The sequence below is a fragment of the Toxorhynchites rutilus genome, chromosome 3 (assembly GCF_029784135.1).
Source record: "Toxorhynchites rutilus septentrionalis strain SRP chromosome 3, ASM2978413v1, whole genome shotgun sequence".
Classification (NCBI taxonomy): domain Eukaryota; kingdom Metazoa; phylum Arthropoda; class Insecta; order Diptera; family Culicidae; genus Toxorhynchites; species Toxorhynchites rutilus.
The window spans coordinates 208,309,721-208,336,495 of NC_073746.1; the positions used below are offsets into that span (position 1 = coordinate 208,309,721).

A 26,775-nucleotide genomic window follows, 5' to 3' on the forward strand; every position below is an offset into this window, starting at 1 on the left:
CGAGCTGATGATACATTCGGCAAAAGCCATAATATCTTGATGTCAGATGTACCGCCTGAAGTTTATGGTTGGCATAATCCTGTCCTGGATGACTACATGCGGCCGCCGTGCAGACAGCCCATTGTACCGCGTTTTGCTTGGTTGTTGGTTTTTCTACTTGGGTAACACATAGTGCAGAAATGTCGACGATTCCAAGTCCCCCTGCTTTGCGTGGTAGTGCCACTTTCTTCAGTGTCGATTGCAATTGGGGTATTCCAACCAGTCTGAACGCTTGCCTTATCCTCCTTTCAAGATCTTTTAGGTCAGTTTTGCTCCATTTGACTTCTCCAAAACTGAAGATCAGCAGGGGTATCGCGGAAGTGTTCATCGCGCGTAGCTTTAGTCTTCAGAACACATTTTACTCGATTCAAGAACTTGCCTTTCAGCTCCACAGTGTTTGCCAAATGTTCCATTCACTGAAAAAATCGCTTTCGTTCGTTCAAATATGATCATACACAAATCATTTCCCCCAGCAATATCCTTTTGCTGTTACGTGCTGCAAATCACGACACAAAAGAGAACGAGACAACTCTGCATCGGTTCGCACTTCATGATACACCGACACGCAAGCAGAACCATCATATACGCTTTCGGTGCAGAAAGTTCATGCATCTTGAAACAGCAGGATCGTACGGACTACGCAAAGCGAATGATTCATATTCAGCTAATGTAACAGATCCCGATTTTTAAATCTCAGAGAGACCGCATAGTTTTACTAGCAACACCGCTCTCTTTTCCCATTCGTTGCTCTCCGCAAATGGTGACCGAATGATGACGTAATTTTTCTTGTATCATTTATTGCTTTGCACTTGTCTGTGCAGTGGGTTTCGCTATAGTAGAGCGGGACTATATATGCGGTTCAAACTTGTATGCAGGCTTCGAAAATGGTTTGCGATGTTTGATACAGCTCGAATATGCAAACAACAGTCTTCGTTCCTCTCTTGATTTAATCATGTAATGTTGCACAAGTGATTACTGTCATTCATACAAGTATCTGAATGATCCTCTCATATTTGGTTACATGTTCGTGAGAGGTTACTTGTATGACACATTGTGGCTGATTATGAAAGTCACTTCACGGTGAAAACGGAATAAAATGCATACAAATGCAAATTCGTTTTCACCGTGAAGTGACGTTGGTGATCAGGCCCATTGTGTAATTCGATTTTGATCGAAATCCAAACACTGCAGCTCCATGTTGATGTCGGAGTGGTGAACCTCAATGAGTTGCCGGAATTCAAGATATCTTTAACATGTCCCTTATAAGCTCTTCGTCGTACACCTCGTAGCCTCCTAATATGATAAGTTGCCCTTTCAGCAGTCACTGTTATGGACAACCCGGATAGCTACGGCCAGACGATGATGTGAATCAGAGTAGACTTCACCATGTCTATAGCCATGACCATTTCTGTTGTTGTTTTCCTACTGAGAGGGTTCACTGCCAAACCGTGACCGGAATAAATCGCTGCAATAAACAACTGCAATAGAAACAACCGCTTAGAAAAAGTGTAGTAGGCTAGAAATATTGTGGCGCAAGAAAGATATCATCATGTGTATAAATGCCTCACATCTCTATTATAAATTTATTTTCTCGTTTTCGTTTTTCGAAATATATTCTGAGTTCAATGTACGACGAAGTCCCCAATTTAACGAGGATAAGGAATCGAGGCGGCCCAAGCCTAAAGATGACGCGATCCGAGTCCACTGCCGACTCGCCGTCGGAAGTGGCGGTGTATCGCACGCAAACCTGTGTTCCATTGACTGCCCGGTTAGTTTGAAACATATGATACGATCCTTTAACAATGTCCGACTGAGCTTTAATGAACGTCGGACGGCATACGTTTGCCTGGTGCATTACGTTTGCCCGGGTCATTTTTGCTTCGAAAAGTGAGTGATATACCGCAAATTTGAAATACGCATTTTAGTGGCACTTAACCCCTCCCCGTATTATTTGATACGTCACACATCAAGTGATTTCACTACTCTGCTGAGCGTTCTAGCGCCTATGTTATCCAAGTACACCACGGAGTGAGAATCGATGTTGCATCAATGTTGAATCGAGATAGTGCCCGTGCGAACAATAAAATTGCTATCTGTTGCATTTCGACTCCAATGATGTTAATACGAAAATACCGAAAAAATAATACCTACATTCTTACGATTCTTGATTACGGAATCCTTGGAATCAAAATGAGGATACAAGTCAGCCCCCTGTACAACATTTTGCGACGTTTCGAATAGCTGTGTATATTTACTTTGTTTTGATAAATTTTAGCCGGTAAAATCATTTGCTTGCTGTCTCACATATAAACAGGAACTGTTTGTGGTCTTTCGTGAATGAACAGTGAATTTATTCCAGCGAGAAAGCAATGGATGAAGCGGAGGATGATGTCGACTCGGCTTTGGCGTGCTCCGCCGAACAAGCTGAAAGACAAATTCAGCAATGTGATGAAATTAAGCGGGAGCAAGAATTGAGTGAACTGGTTGATGCAGAAGAATTCCTCGCCTCTCAAGGAATCCCAATGCTTGAGTATGAGCGACAGATGTTTTTGGATTTGCTCCATTCAGATGGCTTAGTTGTTTGTGCTAAGTAAGTTGTGTACATTTGCTATCCACACTGAACAAAACTACTAATCTAGCTTCACATTTCCAGGGGAATAAGCTACGAAAAAGTATTGCTGAATCTGCTGAAGATTTTCAGTGATCCAACGACATTGGTGTTGGTAATAAACAGTTCCGATTATGAAGAAAAATTGTATGCATCGCAATTGAACAATGAGCATGTCCATGAATCTTCCACCAATGCCACGGAAAGAGAGCGTGTTTATTCGGAAGGTGGTATCCATTTCATCAGTACAAGAATTCTTGTAGTGGATCTTCTGAAAAATCGGATCCCAATTGAATTGATAACCGGAATTTTTGTTGTCAAAGCACACGAGATAATTGAATCTTGTCAGGAAGCATTCGCTCTCAGGCTATACCGTCAAAAAAACAAAACGGGATTCATAAAGGCTTTCTCGAAAAATGTTGAAGCCTTCACCTATGGCTATGGTCACGTGGAAAAGGTAATGCGAAATCTATTCGTCAAGGAGCTTTTTATTTGGCCGCGCTTCCATGCAACAATTCAGCAATCACTCAAGCCTTTTGAGCCGCTCGTTGTGGAAATGCAGGTGCCAATGAGTCAAAACATGATTCTGTTGCAAACAAATATTTTGGATATAATGAACTATCTGATAAAAAACATCAAAAGCCTCAATCATCAAGTTGAACTGCAGGAGGTAACGGTGGAGAATTGCGTTACGAAAAAGTTCCATAAAATTCTTCAAGCGCAGCTGGATACTATTTGGCATCAATTGAGCTCCCAAACCAAACTTATAGTGGCTGATCTTAGGATTCTTCGCAGCCTTATGATGTAAGTAATATATTCTGTCAAATATATACCGGGAATTTGTGTTTTAAAGGAACTTGTAATGTATTCTATAATCCGGTCCAGTAATAACGAGAACGATCCGTTTACTCTTATTTTCTGGGTATCATTTATTTGCTTGTTGCTTGTACAAAGGATTTATTTAGACAACTCTCTCTCTCTCTGGCTATTTGCCACTATCTTTGGGGCTCTACGAGCTTTTGATTTTCCATGTTTACAGAAAAAAAAGATCTTCAAAAGTGCTACGTAATTATAAATTTAAAAATGAAACCATTCAGTACAAACATTTGGTAACACTGACACGCACCGATGAATAAATGCTTCCAATGAGTGGGGGCACGAATATTTCGCAAAGCGATAAAACGCCAATCTGAGAAGATTGTCAAATTCACTCTAAGAATTAACATGTACTGCTGATTGCTCGCTGTCTAGAGTGACGCTGAAATACTGAACCTTCTATATATCCAAATATTTTTTTTTATTTATCTCATCTGTTCATTTTTTCGTTTAGCTCCGATTAGCCGGCAAAGACGTATTAACGCTCAAAATCATTCATAGTTTTTCGTTATCGTTACACTCACAAAATAGTTTTAAATAAAGGAATAGACGAATTTTTTATGCCAACTCAACTGGCCATTGGCAGCACCATTTCAGATTGCAGTGGAACGTTGTGGGTGACATTTTTTATTTGAGCAACTTGAAATCTTCCAAAAAAATAGACTACTCTTTGAAAAGGGTCAATGTTTTTTCTTAAATTTCAACAAAAAATTCTAACTCAAAAAGTATGACACATACAAAGTTTTGATCAAAGACAATAACTTATGTCCTACATTTAGGTCTCATAGTTTTTGAGGTAGAAGCTTTGGGCATTTTCAAATAGTAATCTATTGTTTTGAGATTTTAACTGTGTAAAGTTGCTTAAATGATCACTGTCTTCACACCCACATCACATCACCACACCACCCACCCACATTCACTGCAATCTGAGGTGGTGCTGCCAGCTCCTAAGACGTGTTGGCATAAAATTTGTCAATACTAAATGGGCCATCCAGAAAAGTCCGTCAGGCCGCAGTTGAGTAGAGCTGATCTAGGTGATGCGGAGACAATCAAATTTATTTTTCAAGTCCATTTTGCTTCAAAAAAGCAATTTTTTGCAACTTTTTCCCCTTGCTGTCAATGGTTTCTCTGATCGAAAGATCGTTTTTCCATTGAATCTTCGATACAGCACAGATTGAATACGGAAAAACTTTGGAAAATGAGAAAAACAAGCTTTGATTCTGATGTTTGCCCTTTGAATAAACTAGTTTGTGTAATTCGTAGTTTTTAGTTGTTTTAATGAAAGAAAAAAAATTAATTAATATAGTTCTAGCGTCCAGAATTACAAAAAGCGAGAAGCAAAATTGAATTGTGATTAATTTTAGAGCATCTCAAAAATACTCGATTTTGAACGTAAATTTTGATTGATTAATTAATTGATGAACCTGCTGACACAGGTTATCATACCTGGCATCCTTGTGCTGGGCTGTTTACATTTCTCAGGTTTATATGTAGAATGGACTGGATTGTAATATGTTACGCCGTGTGTTTCTTGACATTGAATTGAAACACAAACTAACGATTATAACTACATTTAATAACAGATTAAAAAGAACAACAGTGTTACATAAAACATCATAACAAAAATAAATATCCCTTCTGTCCTTATTCCTCTTGTTGACATCGGAGCGCTCACAGCTAGAACTGTCAGGTCGAGCCACAGGTTATCAGCATAGTTGCCAGTCGATCTGTTGTCTACAACATCTCCCTCTTCAATAGAGATGGTACGGGTCAAACCACTGCGGGGGTCTTCGGATCCTTGAAGACCGCCGAGGTAGAGGTACCATCGGTTGAGCCTCAATCGCCGATTCATAATCGTTGGATTCCGTTGATGATGTTGACGGTGAGGACAAAGGTGCAGGACTTGACTCCAATGGAGGCGACATATCATGCCGCGGAGTTGAAGAAACACGCCCCGCCGGTATATTTTGCAGCGTTCGATCGGAACTCAAGAGTCCCGTTGCAGAACTTGAATGCTGTGTTGAAACATGCTGCAATACAGTCGATTCAGGTGTCGGTTTTGCTGGTTCTTTCATATTCCATGCTTCCAGCAACACGTTCAGTGGTAGAGACTGCTCTGGAAGGGAATCTGACCGCTTCGTTGACAGTGGGTCTACGGTTCGGCTACGCAGTTGATTGAGGTGGGAGCGCATCATATTTCTATGTTCTACCCAAACGTTATACATCACCTGTCCAATTCGTTCGATGATGATGCCTGGAACCCATTTCCAGCGGTTCTTCGAAAAAACTTTCGCATACACCGTATCGTTCTTCTTGAAGCCTTTCTGATTACTCACTAGCTGATCTGGAACTTGAACAACTGGAGGACGAAGTAGATCCAAACACGTCCGGATTTTACGACCTAACATTATCTCAGACGGTGATTTGTCCTCCGGTAAAGAACAATTCGGCGTGCTGCGATAGGTGAGCAGAAAAACGTCTTAAGCTTCTGCGATTGTGCCTCTCCCCTCTCGAATCTTCTCTATGGCTCGTTTGAATGTGTCAACAAATCTCTCCGCTTGCCCATTTGATTGAGGATGGAACGGAGCTGTCGTGAGGTGTTCGATGCCATTCGTTGTGCAAAAATTGGAGAAATCGGCACTTGTGAACTGTGTTCCGTTGTCGGTAACCAGTGTTTCTGGCATTCCAAGGCGAGCAAAAAGGCCCCGGAGAATGCCAATCGTTGCAGCAGAAGTAATGCGACCAGTTTTTATAATTTCTGGCCACTTAGAAAATGCGTCTATGGCAAGGAGGTAGTAATCTCCTTCGATTGGTCCTGCGTAGTCTACGTGAATCCGCTGCCAGGGTTTTGATGTTTTCGGCCACGGAACCGGAGTACTATGTGGAGCTGATTTGGCTACGGATGCGCAGTGTTGACATGCTTTCACGTATCCAACTATGTCACTATCCAAGGTGGGCCAATAGACGTAGCTACGCGCAATGGCCTTCATCCTCTGCATGCCTGGATGACCTTGGTGTAGCTGAGCAAGACACCGCTTCCGGTGTTGCGATGGAATCACAAGCCTGTCCGCAAAAAGAATGCAGCCATCCACTACTGTGAGCGAATCCTGCCTGTCCTGAAAACGCTTGAGTTCGGGATCGTCGAGCTTCGCATTTGGCCAACCGTTCGTCAAATATCGGCAAACTTTGCGAAGCGTTGCGTCTGCTTGAGTGCTCTGAGCTACAACGTTAAAACTGAGAGGCAACGCACTGATTGAATCCAATGCTACTGACTTCACATCTTCCTCAATTATGACACTGGCAATGACGTAGTCCTCTTCAGATTTGTGGTGTTGGTCTATCAATCGAGAGAGAACATCTGCATTCCCGAACTTGGCTGTTGGAACGTATTCGATCTCAAAATCGTAGAGAAGTAATGTGAGCGCAAAACGTTGTAACCGGTTGGCCGTATAAACCGGAATCCCCTTTTTCGAACCAAAAATTCTTAGCAACGGGGCATGGTCAGTCTGCAGACGAAAATGTCTCCCGAAGATCATCTTATGAAATTTCGTTACTGCGAAGATGATTGCCAGACCCTCTCGATCTGGTTGGCTGTAGTTGCGCTCTGCTTTAGTCAGCGCCCTAGAAGCGTGTTGAATAGCTTTGATAGAGCCGTCGGGGAACCTGTGACTGATGGTGGCTCCTAGACCAACGGATGAAGCATCAGCAGAAACGATTATCTCTTTCCTCGGATCATAGTGTGTGAGTAAAACGTTTGATGAAAGGAAAGCTTTGAATTGATCAAATGCAGCTTGACATTCTGGTGTCCAGAGAAATTTTGTTTCTGTCTTAAGCAGATTATCTAGGGGATATCGCAACTTCCGCATGTTCGGGACAAACTTCCCATAATAATTTATTGCCCCCAGAAAAGAGCGCACACCAGAAACGTCTGTGGGTGGTTTCAGCTTGACAATAGCTTCGATTTTGGCAGGATCTGGTTGTAACCCACTGGAATCGATGATATGACCGAGATACCGGATTTGATTCCGGCCAAACGAACACTTCTCGGCCTTGATAGTGAACCCAAACTCGTGAATTCGCTGCAAAACAGCTTTCAAATTGCGGTTATGTTCCTGCTCGTTTTGACCACCTAGTACTACGTCATCGAGGTAGCCAGAACAACCCCCAAGTCCAGCTAGCATGGCATCTATAATTTGCTGGAATGCACCTGGGGCAACTTTCACACCTGGCGGCAGACGATTGTAGTGGTATAACCCGCGATGTGTGTTGATGGTAAGAAAATTTCGAAATTCGTCGACTTCCACTTGTAAAAATGCATCGGAAAGATCTATTTGACTGAAGACTCTACAGTTAGCCAGTTTCGAAAAAATGTCTTCAGGTAAAGGGAGAGGATACTGGTGAGACTGGAGAGCGGCATTGAGTCCCGTAGAGTAGTCACCACAAATGCGAACTGTACCATTCGCTTTACGGACGACGACGATTGGAGCAGCCCATTCCGAATAATCTACCGGTGTTATAACCTTCAACTGCTCCAACCGATCTAGTTCACAATCTACAGCATCGTACATGGCATATGCGACCGGACGTTTTGGACGGAAAACAGGCTTGCAATTTTCTTTCAGTTCCAATTTCACTTTAGTCTTCGTACATAAACCCAGCTTGTCGCTGAAAACGCTCGGAAACTCAGACTCGAACGAAGAACCAAAATTAGACGAACTCGAAACATGGTTGCAGAAAGCGTCCATCGGAACTGACCATAGTCCGAAACTGTCTACCACATCAGACCCAAGGAGTCGTAGCTGCTTCTCAGAAACACGGATGAGCTGTCGGTGGGTTCTCCCACCAATCGTAACATCACAACTGAATTCACCTTCAAATGGTAATGCACTGCCAGAAGCAAACTTCGCCTCTACCGTTGCTGGATCCAGGACAGGACTACCAATCTTCCGCCAAAGCTGCTTGCTGATGATGGTGATATCGGAGGCAGTATCAAGCTGCAGACGCACTTGAACCCCACCAAGTAAAACGGGAACGAATCTCCTTCGCTTCTGTACAGAACACTCGTTCACCTTCACCACCCTGCTTGCCACATTCAGCTTCTTACGCCTTCGCATACTCCCCCGTGCCTTCTTCGCGCTGTTGCAGTATCCTTCACGGTGTCCAAACTGCCCACAATCAGAGCATTTGTGGCTTTTGAAGCCGCAATCACGCGCGAAATGAAACGCGCCGCAAAACCAGCAAGGAGTTTGTGGTTTCTCCCACTCCCACTCGCTGGCTTCGGTATAGATTGCTCTCGACGTACGAACTGTTTCCTGCGATACTGGTGTCTGATCGTATTCACTTGTGTGGGTTGCGACTCAATCATAGCATTGTCAGGCTTCAAATTGAGGAGACGCTGACATTCCTCAGAAATTATCTCCAGCGTGACGTCAGAATGCTCTTCAATTTTAGACAGAAGACGCATTCGAATATCAACATCACTCTCTGCTCGCAATCCGCAGACGAACATAAGGCACTTGAATTGGTCCTCCGTCAGTTTACCCAATTCGAACTCGACGCAATGTTTATTCACACGACAGGCAAAGGTGATGAAATCTTCTGTCGGATTCTTGCTAATCTGCAAGCATTTGTAGCGCCTGCTCACTACCGACTCTTTGCAACCAAACAGCATTTTCAACTTCTCTATCGTTTGACTAAAAGAGAAATCTTTTGGTAGTTTGGGCAGAATGAAACTGACGTACCTATCATGTTCTGAAACACCAAGCTTCCGCCTCAAAAGCCGCACTTTTGCGTCATCATCCAGTCGTGAAGCATCTTTCTCAAACAGATCGTCGTATCGGGTGTACCATGCAGCAAATGTTATGTTGTTCTCGACATCGTAGCGAAAATCCTTGATGTTATTCGCCAACGAGTCGAGAATGTGCTCTGGATTCGGCGGTACTTGCACCTTGATTGACGATACGACGTTCTGCATGAATACTTGCTGTTGTTCTTCGCTCTGTTGTTGCCGTTGCAGGATTTGATTCATCATCTGCTGCTGCTTCAAGTGCTGTTGTTGGAACATCTGCATCACTTGCAACAGTAATCCTTCTGTCGTGAGAGGAACTTGTTGTTGAACAGGCCGAGGGGGAGACGCAAACAGTTGCCCGGATGCTGATGCGGGTGTTGAAATGAACTGTTGCTGCTGCTGCTGCTGTGTACGGAACTGCTGCTGCTCGACGTCACGCATACTATCCTCGTTCTCCATTCTTTTTCGTTTCTTCCGCGCGGGTGGCGAAATGTTGTTTACAAAAATATCACGAAATCACGAAACGAATACAACAATTTAAAATTCTCGTCGCCACTGTTACGCCGTGTGTTTCTTGACATTGAATTGAAACACAAACTAACGATTATAACTACATTTAATAACAGATTAAAAAGAACAACAGTGTTACATAAAACATCATAACAAAAATAAATATTCCTTCTGTCCTTATTCCTCTTGTTGACATCGGAGCGCTCACAGCTAGAACTGTCAGGTCGAGCCACAGGTTATCAGCACAGTTGCCAGTCGATCTGTTGTCTACAACATAATATTATTGAACGACAAAAAACGTGCGATCTAAAAGTATTTGAATAACATCAAGTAATAATTTAAAACTCAATGTGAAAGAACGGAAATAACTTCGCGAATACGGATGAATTATTCTGACGTTGTTTCGCATAAAGGCAATTTTACCTATATCGATTGGGTTTCCATCTCGGGCGGATCCGAAAACGAAATTCATTCAATTTTCATTCATAATTCAACAATTTAAAACTCAATGTGATAGAACGTAAATAACTTCGCGAATACGGATGAATTATTTTGACGTTTGTTTCGCATCAAGGCAATTTTGCATATGTCGATTGGGTTTCCATCTCGGGCGGATTCTAGAATGCACAAGTCGATCTCGAACGGATTGGGAAATTTCTAAACTCGCTCGAGTTCCGGAATATGGGTGAATATCGTTGACCAATAGAATTATCCATATCAAAAATCGCCGAGCAAAAAAAAGTTAACTTGTTATTAATGACACTGTAAACAAACTAAATGACAGATCGTGCACAAAATTGACATTAGGACCACTGACAGTCAGGGTTGCCATAATAAAATCTGTGTTTTTGATCTCAAAAAATCTATTTATTTAGTTTTTTTCTCAGAAAATCTGTATCGATATATGTATTGAATTTATAAGTTCAATTTTGAAACATAATCTTAGCTTTAGTATCATTGACATAGTTATTATGATTTGACAATGTTGACGGTATCCACGTAGAAATTCGCATTCACTTAGTAGGAAACAGATAAACAGTGTTATTTATTTATTGTAAAGCTAGTTGATGACACAGAAATTTGCATCTTTTAGCCTTAGATTGAACATGAGAAAGCAGTTCTTCACGCTACATATGAGTGCCAAAAAGACTTTCATTCAGACTGATTAGAATGCTATATGAATAAAATTGATGTAATGGGAAAAAATTATTGAGATCAAGTCATAACTAATATTCTGTAGATATGGTAACCCTGCTGACAGTAGTACCAACTTAAAAAACAGGAAGTGGGTTATTTTGTGGTATAACCGCAAGGTTGACGTAGGACTATCGTTGATTCAGTGATCATTTGTTTGAAGTTGAATCTAAATCCATTCTGAATGAATGAATAAATGAACATACAAGTTTTTATGCTGCCAATATTGGATACGAAAGTATTCTACTGATGCTCGCGTGTATGTGTTTGTGGCAGTTGCTCCGATGCATCAAGCGGAACCAATTTTCGATGCTGGTACTCTCTTGGTCGCCTTTTCAGTGGCATCGTTCTCCTCCTGATGGATTCCCTTCTGGCCTAAGGTGCACAGACATGTTCTTGCTGACACCGTTCATCAGCACTTTCATGATGAACGAAGTTAGTTTCACCACAACAGCGACATCATGCTCCAATCGCTGTTCAATAATAACTGAGTGGATTTCCGAGCGACGCTCGCTTATATACCGATTGGTGATTTCAGGAGCCTGTTTTGAAAGCAATTTTAAGGCTACTGAAACAAGTTTTTGGATCAAAAAGTAACAAATATATAACGCATAGACATTCCATCTTTCGAATGAAGTGTTTATCATACCGTTTCGTTCAGTTCTTAGGAGCTATTAACGCTCAAAATCTCGGTCTCCGGCGTAACGTTTTCGTTTTCGAAACTTTCATTTTACACCCCGGTATATAAATCAAAATAAAACAATTGAAAATTGTTCAGCGGGTAGATTTAAAACTACAAATTCCCGGTATATATTTGACAGAATGTACATACAGGTCGAACTCGATTATATATAGTCGACCATTTTTTTTCAACAATTATTTTCAAATCCTATACATAATCGAATCTGAAGAAAACAATTTTTTTATTAATGTATGAATGTCAAACATTAATAGAAAAATAGCTTTTTTGTGATTCGATCATGTATTGGATTCGAAAATTAACGTTGAAAGTGAAATTGCGATTATATATAATCGAGTCCAACCTGTATATGTTTGTATATTGGATGGGAATGATATTTAACAAGTTGCATTAGATCCACAATCTATCATGATGCAGTCACTCTCTATGCAACGATGAGGAAATACAGATCGGCTGAATATGCTCTCAGTAATTCTGGGTGGACTATTTTGGACTCAGCTGAAAGAATATTTACCGTATCCAAAGACCGCGTGTTCAATAAGAGTGATGGTAATATGTAGCTTTCATTTTTCACGAAATATAAAAACATTTTGTATTTTAGAATTCGAACCAGAACTTTGTCCTAAGTGGAAGATTTTATCGGAAGTTCTCCGACAAGAAATTCCACTGGACATAAAAGAGACGGCTAAAAAAATTCGCAAAGACGAAGAAAGGCGAAAATATTTCCAACAGCAGGTAAAGGTTCTTATACTGTGCCAGGATGCTCGAACTTGTTATCAGCTGAACGAATATCTCACGCAAGGGGCTGAAAAATGCCTGTTCTATATGGCGATGAAAAATGACGTTACAGTGTCCAAATTATCGGAAAGATATCGTCACATTGGATCAAATAATGAACAAAATCCGTTCAAAATTCAAAATATTGATTCGTATGCCAAGCTAACCAAATCGGTTGCAAAAGAATCAGCATTGAATGCAGAATCATCAGCAGGTTCACTCAATAAGGAAGGCGATTTCCTTAGAGATAGAATTGCGAAACGCCGCAAAGAAGTTGCTGCAAAAGAAGCATCTGAAACGAACGCCCCAAGCCAAATTCAACAGGATGATGAGGACATACTTCGGTCATCGATCGCCTCGAAAGTATCCGATATGGAGGCGGATTTACCCAAGAATGAAGAGGAGGACGAATATCAGTATTTCAGAGACTCATACATACTTACGATGTCTCAAAAGCCAGAAGCAAATGATACCGTTGTTAGTGAAGGGCAAGAGAGTTCTTGTTTCGATGTGTCACAATTCGAGTGTGGCGAATTTGAGTCTTTCCAGGAGATGGAGAATCTTGATGTCACAAAAATTGTGAATGAAAGCAATAAACCATTGCTGTTTATTCAAACCTTCAAAAGTGAGAATTATGGATTTGGCTCACTAGAACGAACATTGGATGATATCAAGCCTAGATATATTGTTTTGTACCACAGTCATGTTGCGGCAATTCGTCAAATAGAAATATACGAGGCGAGGCAACAACGCCAACAGATTGCAAGAGTTCGGGTGTTTGTGATAACGCACTCCAAAACCGTCGAGGAGCAGTCGTATTTGACATCTTTGCGAAGAGAGAAGCAGGCATTCGAGTTGCTCATTGAAACGAAACGAGTGAGAATAGGTTTACTTAAGTTTTTTTCCCTATTATAACGTAAGGTGTTTTTGTAGACTATGGTAATACCTGAGTATCAGGACGGAAAATCGGATGATTCCATCACAATGCTACAGAAGACGCAAGATATATCTTCTCGACAGGCTGGTGGTCAACTCGGAGCAGAAGAAGCGGTTGTTACACCTCAAATCATAGTGGACATGCGAGAGTTCCGTTCTGATTTGCCATGCTTAATCCATCGTCGTGGTATAGAAGTAGTGCCACTCACTATTACGGTAAGGAGTCTCGATATCATCTCATCTCTTTGAATGGCGAACATAGTAGCTTGTGTGCAAATTGTGCTCCGTACAATTTGATATTTTCATTATGAAATTGTGTTCAACGTTCAGTTGAATTGATGATTTATCCAGATAAGTATAAGTGCATGCTTTAATTTACTCTGATTTTCATCAATCGACTAGATAATAACGCTACGGTCTGCTATTGCTTTGGTGGCGACTGTAGCGGCATTATTGTTTGGACGTCCTTTTGTGTTTAATGTGTGTTTTAGGCTCGGCTGTTGCTGCCACTTGCACGGATTATTGCATGCAAGATGCGTGTGTGCAGATGTGATGTGTGCGAAACCAATATATTAATTAATGATGATCCAGTCTCTTACGGAGGGGTTTGCGGTGCTCGATATCACCGGCGCTGCACATCTCTTACAAAAACGTCTGGACTTCGGAGAAGTGAAGAAAGAGATAGAAAAAATCTCTGCTCTTTCACTTTTTCTAAACGAGTTTCAAAAGAACATCGATGAGCGGGTAAAGATTGCGATTGAAAAGTAAACTGAGAAACTATTCAGATCTTTCGATGATCTTCTAGCGCAGTAGATCGGAAGTATTGAAATCAGTATTTACCAACATGTGAAGGACTTGAAAAGTTCGTTTAATGAAATGAACACGATGAAAAAAAAAATAGCTGGGATGAATAGAAAACGGGCTCTGAGTAGTAGGACAGGTAGTCCTGAACCTGATTGCCCGAGTAGGAAGAAAAAATTGTAATAAATCAGAACCGATTCAAGTAGAAGTTACCTATACAGAAAATGATGACGATGTTGAGAACGATGGACGCACACACGCAAGTGTGGTGAAAAGCACAACTATTAAACCAAAACTGGAAAAGAAACGTAAAGCTTGCCCTGTTATAGTGATCAAGCCAGTTGAGTCTTCGCAAAATAATGACGAGACAAGGAAATTTTTCAAAAATAAAATGGATCCTAGAATCCATAAAATTAGTAATTTTAGAAACGGGAAAGACGGCTCTATTATAGTTGAGTGTGCCACAGGGAATGACATTGAAACTGTGAAGAGTAGCATTGAAAGAAATCTGGGTGATAAGTTAAACGCTGTTGTTCCCAGTCCGGTAAAACTTGGTAAAATCGGTTAACCGAAGAGGTACTTAAGTAAAAATAAGATCGCCATCTTTCCTACTTCTCTCTCTTCATTCCATCTCCGGTAATCAAATTACAGGTGGATGGAATTGGTTAACCGAAGAGGTACTTAAGTAAAAACCGAAATTTAAAATATTTGGGAAGAGTGATCAATATTCCTCAGATATTTTCATTGACCTTTTGAAAACCGAAAATATCGCGTTCCGAGAAGTTAGAGTCATTGCAGAATATGAAAATCCAAGTTTTAAATATAACAAATACAATGTAGTTATTGAAGTTGACCATGCACTTATGGATGTCTGATGAAGACTCCCAAAGTAAGCATCGGATGAGATAAGTGTATGGTAATTGAGGCCTTTAATATTCTACGTTGCTTCAAATATGAAGAATTCGGGCATAAGAGCACAGTTTGCCAAAATGAGCAAAATTGCTCAAAATGTAATGAAAATCATAAAACATCTGAATGCTCTTCAACCGAATTTAGGCGCGCAAATTGTTTAAAATGTAATAAAGAACAGAAACTAAAATTGAATATTGCCCATCCTGCTTATAGTACACAGTGTCCAATGTATCGGAGACTGTTAGAAAAGAAGAAATGCAACGTTTAATCCAGTAAATATACTCTGTCCAACTTCTATAAAACCACCCTGATTCTATTCCGTTGCAACACAAATAGTTAGAATTTCAACAAGATTCATTCATACATTATTGAATGCTAAGAATAAAGTATATTTAACGTTCAAAAGAGTTGTTTGTTTATTGTGATTGAATATGATAATTTCAGCTGTCCAGTTTCCATAAGACCATTTCAAAATTCATACGTATTATCAATGAAAACTTGAGTCGTTCGAGAACTCGCGAGCTGATCGGACAAGTTTGAGAATCGATCCGATAACGGTGTTTTTTTTCACGCAGATTTATATTGTGCTTTTTTCATCAGCGCTTGCGAGTGAAGCGAGCTCAATAAAAAGTGGTGCACGATCGAGACGCTGAGGATCCAGTTCAGATCAACACACATTCATCACACGCTACACAGCAGCGGCAAGTAGAAGTTTATTTTTCTATTGTTCCATTTATCATTCCTTCAACCTCCTGTGTACGATTTACACCATTGTCCAACATTGTATTTACCAAATCGGCAAGCGTTGGCATTAGGGGTGTACAATTTTCTTACATTACCGTTGAACTTTTGTTGAAACTTTTTTTCATTTTTGAATTTATACAATAAAAAATTTAAATAAATATAATTTATATATACCTTGAATACAAATATAATTTATTTACTCATTTATTTTTTTCTATTTTTTATTATTATTCTATACTGTTCACATCGAACAGGTGACTAATTTATTATTATGGCTGAGGGCGGGGAGGATCCCCCCTCCACGTTATTGAATGTTTCTGATGCTGACCCACCTCCTGAAGAGCAAGAGGATGAAGCAGACGTTGAGGAGGAAAATTCTGTGTATGAAGTAGAAAGTTCTGAAGATGAGGAAATTGATGAAAAACATGATTTTCGTCTAAAGGAATACCCGGAGGGATTCAAAGGTCCATTCATTGTATACTTTAAACGAAAATCAAAACCTCTTAATGTAATTCGCATCTCAAAAGAACTAACGCAGAAATTTTCCAAAGTTACTGAAATTACTCGGATGGGGCCAGACAAATTACGAGTTGTCGCCTCTTGCAGGACCCAAGCGAATGCAATAACGCGCTGTGATCTTTTTGCGATTGAGTATCGCGTATACGTACCCTGTTGCAACGTTGAAATAGACGGTGTAATAGACGAAAAGGGTTTGACTCGAAAAGAGATACTCGATGGTGTCGGTCGCTTTAAGAACTCCTCACTTAAAAGTGTGAAGATTCTTGAATGCGATCGACTGAAGTCTGTGTCACTTAAAAATGACAAACGAGTTCTCAATCGGACAAACTCTTTTCGTGTGACATTTGAGGGTTCCGCTCTTCCAAACTACGTTGCAATAGGTGCACTTCGTTTACCTGTTCGGTTGTTTGTACCCCGGGCAATGAAATGCAACAAATGTATGCAACTCGGTCACACGGCCGCCTATTGTTGCAATAAACAACGTTGCGCAAATTGTGGAGAGAGTCATGATGGGACTTCTTGCGCGAAAGAGCGCAAGTGTCTTCATTGTGACGAGGCTCCACATGATCTTTCTCAATGCCCGGTGTACATACAACGAGGGGAAAAACTCAAGCGTTCCTTAAAGGAACGTTCCAAGCGTACTTATGCAGAAATGCTTAAGAGTTCCGCTTCAACGACTCAGGACAATCCCTACTACATTCTGCAGAACGACGAACCTGTTGCTGACGCTCCCAATGCAGGAAGTTCCGGTACATCGCAGGGTGCCATTAGGAAAAGAAAAATCACTTCTTTTCCATCACTCCCCAGAAAGAAGACCGAAACTTCCCAAATTGGAATGAAACCTCGTATCGAACGTGCTGAGAATAGACCGAAGCAAGTACCTCCTGGTTTAAGCGGTTCTTCTACGCACCAGGGGTCCTCAGCACTTCCCGGAGCAGAGCCCAACACGTCTGTTCCTTTTTCGCGGTCGAGGCAACAGCCACAATCGCTTTCTGACCTGGTGGACAATATTTTAAATGCTGTAAAATGTATAAATGACCCTCTTAAAAGCATAGTATTATGTTTGCTCCCGATTGTGAGAACATTTTTGAAAGAAAAATGTGGTTTTTTAGCAGCGTTCATTTCCCTCGATGCCTGATTCAGTGCAAGAGGTCAAGGATTTGACCACTGTAATACAGTGGAATTGCAGAAGCATCATTCCTAAACTAGATCAATTTAAATTTTTAATTCATAGTTCTAACTGTTATGTATTTTCCCTCTGTGAAACATGGCTTTCTTCAGCCGACGAACTAAATTTCCACGATTTCAACATTATTCGCCTCGATCGAAATGACTCGTTTCCTTCTATAGAGTCACTCTCCCATCGATGACAGGCATTGAAGTTGTCGCTTGCCAGACACAAATCAATGGCAAAGACCTCTGCATTGCCTCGATATATATTCCTCCAAGAACTATGGTTGGCCGCCATCAGTTTTTTGATATCATCGAGGCACTGCCGGAGCCGCGGCTAATCTTAGGTGACCTCAACTCCCATGGAACAGCATGGGGTTCACTCTACGATGACAACCGTGCCACTTTGATTTATGATCTGTGCGACAACTTCAAATTGACAGTTTTGAATACTGGGGAAGCAACTAGAATAGCCAACCCTCCTGCTAGACATATCACTTTGCTCTTCTTCGTTATCCCTGGATTGCACGTGGAAGGTAATCCAAGATCCTCACGGTAGTGACCACCTGCCAATAATTTTATCGATCGCCAATGAATCAGGTTCTCGTGAGTCAGTCGATATTGCGTATGACCTCACGAAAAATATTGACTGGAGAAAATTTGCAGAAATAATATCTGAAGCACTTGTTTTAATGCATGAACTTCCTCCACTCGAAGAGTATAATTTTATATCGATTTGATTTACGAAAGCGCACTTCAAGCTTAAAAGAAACGTGTACCGGCTACCACTTTCCGACGTCGTCCTCCATCACTTTGGTGGGACAAGGAGTGTTCAAAGGTCTACCTTGAAAAATCATCCGCTTTCAAAAAATTCCGGAAAACTGGACTAGTGGAATGGTTTCGAAAGTACCAAGCTCTAGAAGCCAAACTAAAAGGTCTGATTGAAGCAAAAAAGCGTGGATATTGGCGAAAGTTCGTCAATGGTTTGTCAAGGGAGACCGCTATGAGCACTCTTTGGAATACGGCTAGGAGAATGCGTGGCTGGAACCATACAAATGAAAGTGAGGAATACTCTGACCGTTGGATTTTCAAATTTGCTCACTTGTCTCCAGAGCTGAATATTGTCCCGCATGACTGGAGACAAGTGAGAGTGATAGCCATACGAAAACCCAACAAGCCGGCTTGCGATCACAACTCGTATAGGCCGATTGCAATTTTATCCTGTATTCGTAAATTGTTAGAGAAAATCATTCTACTTCGTTTGGACAAGTGGGTTGAAGCGAACAATTTGCTGTCAAATACGCAGTTTGGCTTCCGCCGAGGTAAAGGGACAAACGATTGTCTGGCGCTGCTATCTTCTGAAATCCAAATCGCATTTGCTCGCAAAGAACAAATGGCTTCCGTTTTCCTCGATATCAAAGGGGCATTTGATTCAGTTTCCATGGAAATTCTCTCAGAGAAACTTCATAATCGTGGACTTTCACCAATTCTGAATAATTTCTTGTACAATTTACTGTCAGAAAAGCACATGTTTGTCAATCATGGCAGCTTGAAATCTTCTCGATACAGTTTTATGGGCCTACCACAAGGCTTCTGCCTAAGCCCCCTTTTGTATAGTTTTTACGTCAATGATATAGATGATTGTCTAACTAGAGACTGCACGCTGAGACAACTTGCAGACGATGGAGTTATTTCCATCACGGGTACTAATCCCGTCGTTCTGCAAAAGTCGTTGCAAGATACCCTGAACAATGTGTTCACGTGGGCCCTCAAGCTGGGTATCGAATTCTCTACGGAGAAAACTGAAATGGTCGTTTTTTCTAGGAAGCACGAACCCGCCCAATTCCAGCTTCACCTATCCGGCAAAACGATCAAGCACTCGATGTTTTTCAAATACCTTGGAGTATATTTTGACTCTAAATGTACCTGGGTAATACACATTGCGTATTTGAAACAGAAATGCCAGCAAAGTATCAATTTTCTCCAAACAATAACCGGAACATGGTGGGGTGCCCATCCAGGAGACCTCATTCAGTTGTACAAAACAACGATATTATCAGTGTTAGAATATGGCAGTTTTTGCTTCCGATCAGCTGCCAGGATTCATATTCTCAAGCTGGAGAGAATACAATATCGTTGCCTGCGTATAGCCATGGGGTGTTTGCATTCGACACATACGATGAGTCTCGAAGTTTTGGCAGGAGTTCCCCCGCTTACTCTTCGGTTCACAGAATTATCCTACAGATTTCTCATCCGTTGCAAGATCATGAATCCATTGGTGATTGATAACTTCGAAAATCTACTCCAACTGATTCCTCAGTCAAGTTTTATGTCTTTATACCATGAGTACCTTACCCACGACGTGCACCCTTCACCAGGCATCTCCAACCAAGTTTGCTTCCCATACTTTTGCAATTCCTCTGTCATTTTTGATTTGTCCATGCGACAAAAAATCCATGGAATCCCAGATCATCTACGCTCCGATTATATTCCGCCGATATTTTCGGCAGAATATGGGAAAGTTAGATCTGATAAAATGTTCTTTACTGACGGTTCATACATAAACGGGTCCACTGGCTTCGGCATCTTCAATGAAAATTCCAGTGCCTCTTTCAAATTCAAAGATCCTTGTTCCGTGTATGTCGCTGAACTGGGTGCGATATACTACGCATTGGGGATCATTGAAACATTGCCCATCGACCACTATTTTATTTTTTCAGACAGTCTCAGCTCAATAGAGGCAATCCGCTCAATGAAGGTTGATAAACGCTCATCTTATTTCCTAACTAGAATAAGACAACTATTGAGTGTTTTGGTCGAAAAATTATTCAAGATTACCTTAGCATGGGTTCCCTCTCATTGTTCGATTCCGGGGAATGAGAAAGCGGACTCGCTAGCTAAGGTGGGCGCTTTAGAAGGCACACTTTTTGAAAGGCAAATTACTTATAATGAATTTTTCCACATTCCTCGTCAGTACACGCTCGTAAGTTGGCAGCGCATGTGGAGTGGAGATGAGTTCGGTCGTTGGTTACACACGATTATCCCTAAGGTCTCGACGAGTGCATGGTTCGAGGGATTGAATGTAGGTCGTGATTTCATTCGCGTGATATCTCGGCTTATGTCCAATCACTACAACCTAAACGCGCATCTCAATCGCATTGGGCTCGCAGCAAACAATCTTTGTGATTGTGGCGATGGCTACCACGACATCGAGCATGTTGTCTGGTCGTGTATCCGGTTCCATACTGCTCGCTCTCAGCTCTCTAGAGCACTGAGAGCACAAGGCAGACAATCGGAGATCCCCGTCCGGGATATCTTAGGTAGCCGTGATCCTGATCTTCTGCTTCATCTATACCTGTTCCTCAGGAACGCCGATGTCAACGTTTAATGATGTTTCCTTCGTTGTGTCCCCGTTTTATATCCCTCCTATCCGATCGATAAACTTTTACTTAGTCGCGGCAATACATACACACACTCTTTACAGATACACGGGCCAAAGGTTGTGCAGTCCACTGATCATTCAACAAGAGCCAAAGGTTGTACCGCTCATGACAACTCTACATGAACTGATGATTGCGCCGGTTAGTGACCATTCTATCCTGGATTCCTCGAGTCGAGAAAGACGCACCACGCTAGATATGAGGTACAGACTAGGGGGGCGTTGCTTATTAATGGTCAGCTGCATCCCAATAGGAAGTATCCCGTGTCGGGCACACGTACAGAGCATTGGAGACAGCAACATCCGAATTACGAAAACACTTGTAAAACTAACCTCGAGCCAACCGCGAGTAATCGGTTACATATTACTAACATAGATAATAAGAAAAATTGTCAAAGTATTGAACTCCCGGCCCCGTGAGGCTAACGCCATATGAGCCTTGATAAAAATATATATTTTGGGAAAAAAAAAAAATCAATGAAAAATACAAAATGATCGGCTGATTTACATGTCAATAATTGGCAACCTTGCCATTTAGGTTAATACCCTGGAAAATTCGTGTTGGAATACTATTTACCAAATTCTGCTGAACGGAATTTTTCGATATTTCTCCATGGTTCCGAAATTGCGAGCTTGAGCTCTTCAATCGTGGTGTACCGTTTTCCCTCAGTGTAGATTCTGCTATCTTGAGCTTTCTAGTTGCACAAAATCCCACCCAAACCATGCACGAGCCTCCGTCAAAATTCCCGGTTGAAAAATACTGTTGCTTTTTCCGTCAATCACGCCAGTACCCGTTGGAACCATCAAGACCATCCATCCAACTTTTTTTCGTCAGTGAAGATTACCCATACATTGAAGAGCTTTTCGTTATGGTATATAGCAAAATGTATTCTTTTGGAAACATTCTTTGTCACAACATACCATGTCCCACTGTCGGTTTATGTGAGCTTTGGCAAAACTCAGACGTTTTCTTATGTGAGATGGTGTAAGACGAAGAGCTTTAACCTTTCAAATCCCTTGTTATGTGAGAATTTTTCCCCAAAACTTGACTAATTGTCACCCGAGTAACATCTGAATTGAAATATTGCTTCATTTGCATAATCGATTTTGAGGTATTCGAAGCTGTTCTAACTATTTACCGCTTATCCCGATCAGAGAGCTTCGATTTACGTGGAGCTCTCTCCTTCTTATCGTATCCTTGGGGATTCGCCAAATAATTGAGCACTGCTTGATGGGATTGTCCAATCCGATGAGCAATTTCTCTGATACCAACATTCGCTTGGTGAAATTCATCGATTAATCTTTCCGTGAGCACTTTTTTAAATTAAAATCAAGTGCTGGGACAAATATTCAAAAGAAGCACTGTCTCATCTAGTCGCGAGAAACCTGGATTTTACTGCGATAATTGATTATTTGGATTTGAAAGCAACAGCTCTCATTAATGTACGTGTGTACGAATAGCTATGTTTTTGAAAAACAAATCAATTTCAAGAATTCGAACAGCTGGTACTCTTTATCACTTTTGCGTCTCAAGCGTAAACGAGATAAACAGTACGTAAAGTTTCGGAGAAGTAATATGGTCGACTGGAATATGTACACTGCTTCGCGGAACATGTATTCACGAGCCTTGAAAAAAAATAGATGTGAATATATTCAGAGGAAAATCGATCCACATCAGAATAACAGCAAGGAGTTATGGAAAATATTGAAATGTTTGCTTAACACTAAGAGTAGTTTATCGCGGTCCATAACATTCGAACATTCAGAACGAATAATAGCTGAAAAATTCAACAGTTATTTTGTGAACAGTGTACAGCTGATTAATCAAAGTATTGAATTGGTCAGTGAGCCTTACGAAATAATACAGCCGATGAATAACATTTGTAGATTAGAATGTTTTCTACCTATCATATTTGCAGAGTTGAAAGATATTTGTTTTTCCTTGTAGACATCGGCTGGTATCGACAATGTCAACGCAAAAGTGATTCAAGATTGCTTTCATGTTATTGGACACGAGTTGCTGAGCCTGATAAATGAATCATTGCAAACTGGGCACGTGCTTAAAGTTTGGAAGGAATCCTTTGTGATTCCTATCCTATCCCCAAAGACATCCGTCGAAGAGTACCGTCCTATTAACATGTTGTCCACAACAGAAAAAAATTGGAACTTGTAGTAAAGGCCAGCTGATGAATTTTATTAACAACAAGAACTTGCTGATGCCAGAACAGTCGGGATATCGAGAGACCGAGATTGTGAGACCGCTCTGTATTTAATGTTAGCAAATTGGAAAGAGAATATCGAGGCTAAAGAAACTATTTTGCGGTGTTCTTGGAGTTGAAACGCGCCTTCGAAACAATTTCTAGGGCCTTATTGTTACAAACATTGAAGCGCAATGGAATTGTAGATTTATGGACTTCTGTTCTTCCCTCTAGTTCCTTGCAAATAGCACACAAGTATTGAGATTGCAGTGATTACAAAATAAGATCATGTGGTTAATATTAAGATGTCATAGATACACTTTCCTTAATTTAATGTTGGACGCGCTACAGTGGTTATCTGTTAAGCAAAGAAATCATTACTTGATAATGGTGTTCATCTTCAAAATTTTGAATGAAATGTTGCCTCGATACTTGTGTGATCGAATAGAACGAGGAAGTGATTTGTATAAATATAATAGAGTAAAACCTGTTTTTGTGCGAATTTATCGTCCATTTAGTTTTTTTCGATGGTTTATATAGATTTCAGTGCGATAAAAGCATATTGGAGTCTCAATTATCCTCCTCCCATCAAATGCTCTAAGTTTTTCTAAGTTTTTGCATGACATGATTTCTAACAGCAACACGTTTCGAGTAGAGGTGGGCAAAACAGTTCTCTTTAATGAACCATTCAGTGACCAATCGTTCACTTAAGTGAACTAGTTCTTTTGAGTAGTTCACTCACTCTTTTGTACAGTGGCGGGATATGTCCGATGTTTGTTAGAAATAACTTAGCACTACAGAAAATCAAACTTTGATTTTGAAATTTTAATTTTGTTTGTTATTCATTATTTTCAGCATAAACTAGCATTGTGCTGCTTTGCTTACGATGTATTGCAATAAATGCTATAGCAAAACTGTACCCAAACCGCGAACGTCCATCTCAAAATTATCGAGCACAATATGATATAATATAAAACATATTTCATATTAGCGACGCAAATTTTACTGTTTAACAAGACTGTTTAAATCAACTTTCAGCTTTCAACTATATTTTATAAGTGAGGTAGATTGGCATAACAACTTACTGAAATATTTACCCTGAACTCCAGAATATGAAATTTGATAAATAATTTAACAATCCAATTTAAAACCATCGTATCCTGAACGCAACAAGCGTTTTTTATGAAGCGACTATACCGACATATTATTTTTGTTGTTTCATGGGGCTATCGTTTGTTTCCATTCGTTAATTTGAGAACTACTTACCTTGCAGCACCATTCATCTATCACTCGTTCGTTTTCTTTCCTCTTACGCACCGCTTACCGTACACAGTTCGTTCTGAACTGCATGCACAGTTCTGCCAGCGGTCAGTTCGTTCTGAACTGCATACACAGTTCAGTCGGCGGTCAGTTCGTTCTGAACTGTATTATCAGTTCATCATTCACCGTACACAGTTCGTTCTGAACTGGGTATACAGTTCATATGAACTGTTGCCCAGCAAAAAAGAACGGCAGTTCGTTCACTCTTTTGGGTGAACGGTTTGCCCATCTCTAGTTTCGACATGCAACTGAAAGCACAAAACAGCCACGCGCAACCGAATTTCCGTGGATTTGAGTTATTTTCTTGGGGGAAACTTTTTTTATGCCGTCCCTATCTACCGCACAAAAAAAGTTTTTTTCAAAATGTGTACCGAACACGATTTTTTAAAGCTACTGGTGAAGTTTTGCACGATTTTTTATGCGATCCCTATCCCCCGCACAAAAAAAGGTTTGTCTGTACAAGAAACGCGAATGATGCAAGAACACTGAACTTTTTATTTAGAAGGTCACAAAACTCACTATTATATTAAAGGAGTTTCTTCAATTCGATGCCCAGAAAGATAAAGCAAGCGGCAACAATGGCTGAGTTCAAAAAGTTGTGTATCGTACATGTGAAATCTGTGTTATCAATTATTTGCGTGTACATAAGCTACTATGTTCGTACTGATGATGATGGATTTGTTGCATTATTTTTGCTTTTAAATTAGACTAAAAAAAGGTATATACATGAGTAGTCTACAAACGTTTGAGCCACGCGCGCGTTTTAGTAGACATAAACAACTTAGATTTTGGACATCGGCGAAAACCGACATACAATGAAATTTTATAGGTCCTACAGTAGAAACCGGATTCGAACTTGGGATTGCCCCAAAGGAATACTCGTAATCTATCGTATTAGCAGATGGTTTTCATGTGTAAGGTTAAATTCTTAGTATTATCTTAATGATAAATCGTTCAGCTCAAACCATTGTAGGGGTATGAGATGGGACCATCATCATCATCATCATTATCGCATAGAGGCGAATGAACTGAAAAGTTTAAAACCTCTATAATTCATCACGTTCGTTCGTTCATCATCATTATCATATCCATCGCGCATATCATAATATTATGATTATAACAATGAATTACAGATTGGCGATTATATTCTTACCCCTGAGATTTGTGTCGAGCGGAAATCGATCTCCGATCTCATCGGTTCGTTGAACTCAGGACGACTCTACAGTCAATGTGTACAAATGTCTCGCTGTTATTCCAAACCAATTCTGCTCATCGAGTTCGACCAAAACAAACCCTTCCATTTGCAGCGGCACTTCATGATGTCAGGTGATTCTGCCTCTTCCAATGCTGACATCACCCAAAAATTGCAGCTGCTGACGTTGCACTTTCCCAAATTGAAACTCGTCTGGTCTCCAAGTCCGTATGCAACGGCCCAGCTGTTTGAGGAGTTGAAGCATGGTAAGCAAGAACCGAACCCGGACGTGGCGGTTTTGGCTGGTTCGGATGAGGCGGGTGGCTTGGCGGAGATGGAGAGAATTGCGGATAGATCTAACCCAAATATCCACGATTTCATCATAAAATTGCCGGGAATCAATTCCAAAAACATAGGTAAAGCGATGCGAAAATGTAAAAACTTAAAAGAATTGCTGAGAATGAGTGAATCTGAACTTGCGGAGCTATTATCGAGTCAGGTACAGGCTAAAATGCTGTGGGAAATACTGCATGTAGTTCATAAACCTACACCAAGTGATCTGGCTGACAAACAGTTTGGATCGAAATTCAAACGTGGCTTTGGCAAACCATTCTTAGGTGTAAGCAAATAATATAGTAATAAATGTTTTCCAATAAAGTGCAACCTCTTTTAATTTCCGTTATACTTTTTCATTTAATCTTCATTCATAAAAAAGACGGGTGGGTAATGTCGGGGACATAATCGGAGAGACGTAGGACTACACCAAGGGGTGTCCATTATTCGAATATCATGGGGCACAGATCCCAGAATGATCAACTTTTCATGTACAAAATTACAGAAAAAAAATCAAAGGATAACATAAAACCTCAGCACTCAGCAAACACTCAAACGTTTAGATTCAAATACGAAAAAATCAAAATTTGTCGTGCAAATGTCGTGCGGTGCCTATGTTGCAGGGGTTATTGTTCAGCCGGCAACGAACACATACTTGATGGCAAGCACATCGTAATAGGAATTTACCGTCTGGTATCGTGATATAATTGGGCTTTGCA

General features: G+C 40.7%; 1 protein-coding gene across 1 annotated transcript; it reads left to right on the forward strand.

Annotated features, from left to right (window-relative positions):
• The first annotated feature begins 2,293 nt into the window (after positions 1 to 2,293).
• Positions 2,294 to 26,354, forward strand: LOC129777809 (DNA repair endonuclease XPF). Its single transcript, XM_055784309.1, has 6 exons — positions 2,294 to 2,629; positions 2,693 to 3,451; positions 12,110 to 12,264; positions 12,317 to 13,368; positions 13,426 to 13,644; positions 25,665 to 26,354. The coding sequence occupies exons 1-6, from the start codon at positions 2,409 to 2,411 to the stop codon at positions 26,352 to 26,354; spliced, it is 3,096 nt and encodes a 1,031-aa protein (XP_055640284.1). The 5' UTR covers positions 2,294 to 2,408.
• Positions 26,355 to 26,775: the final 421 nt, after the last annotated feature.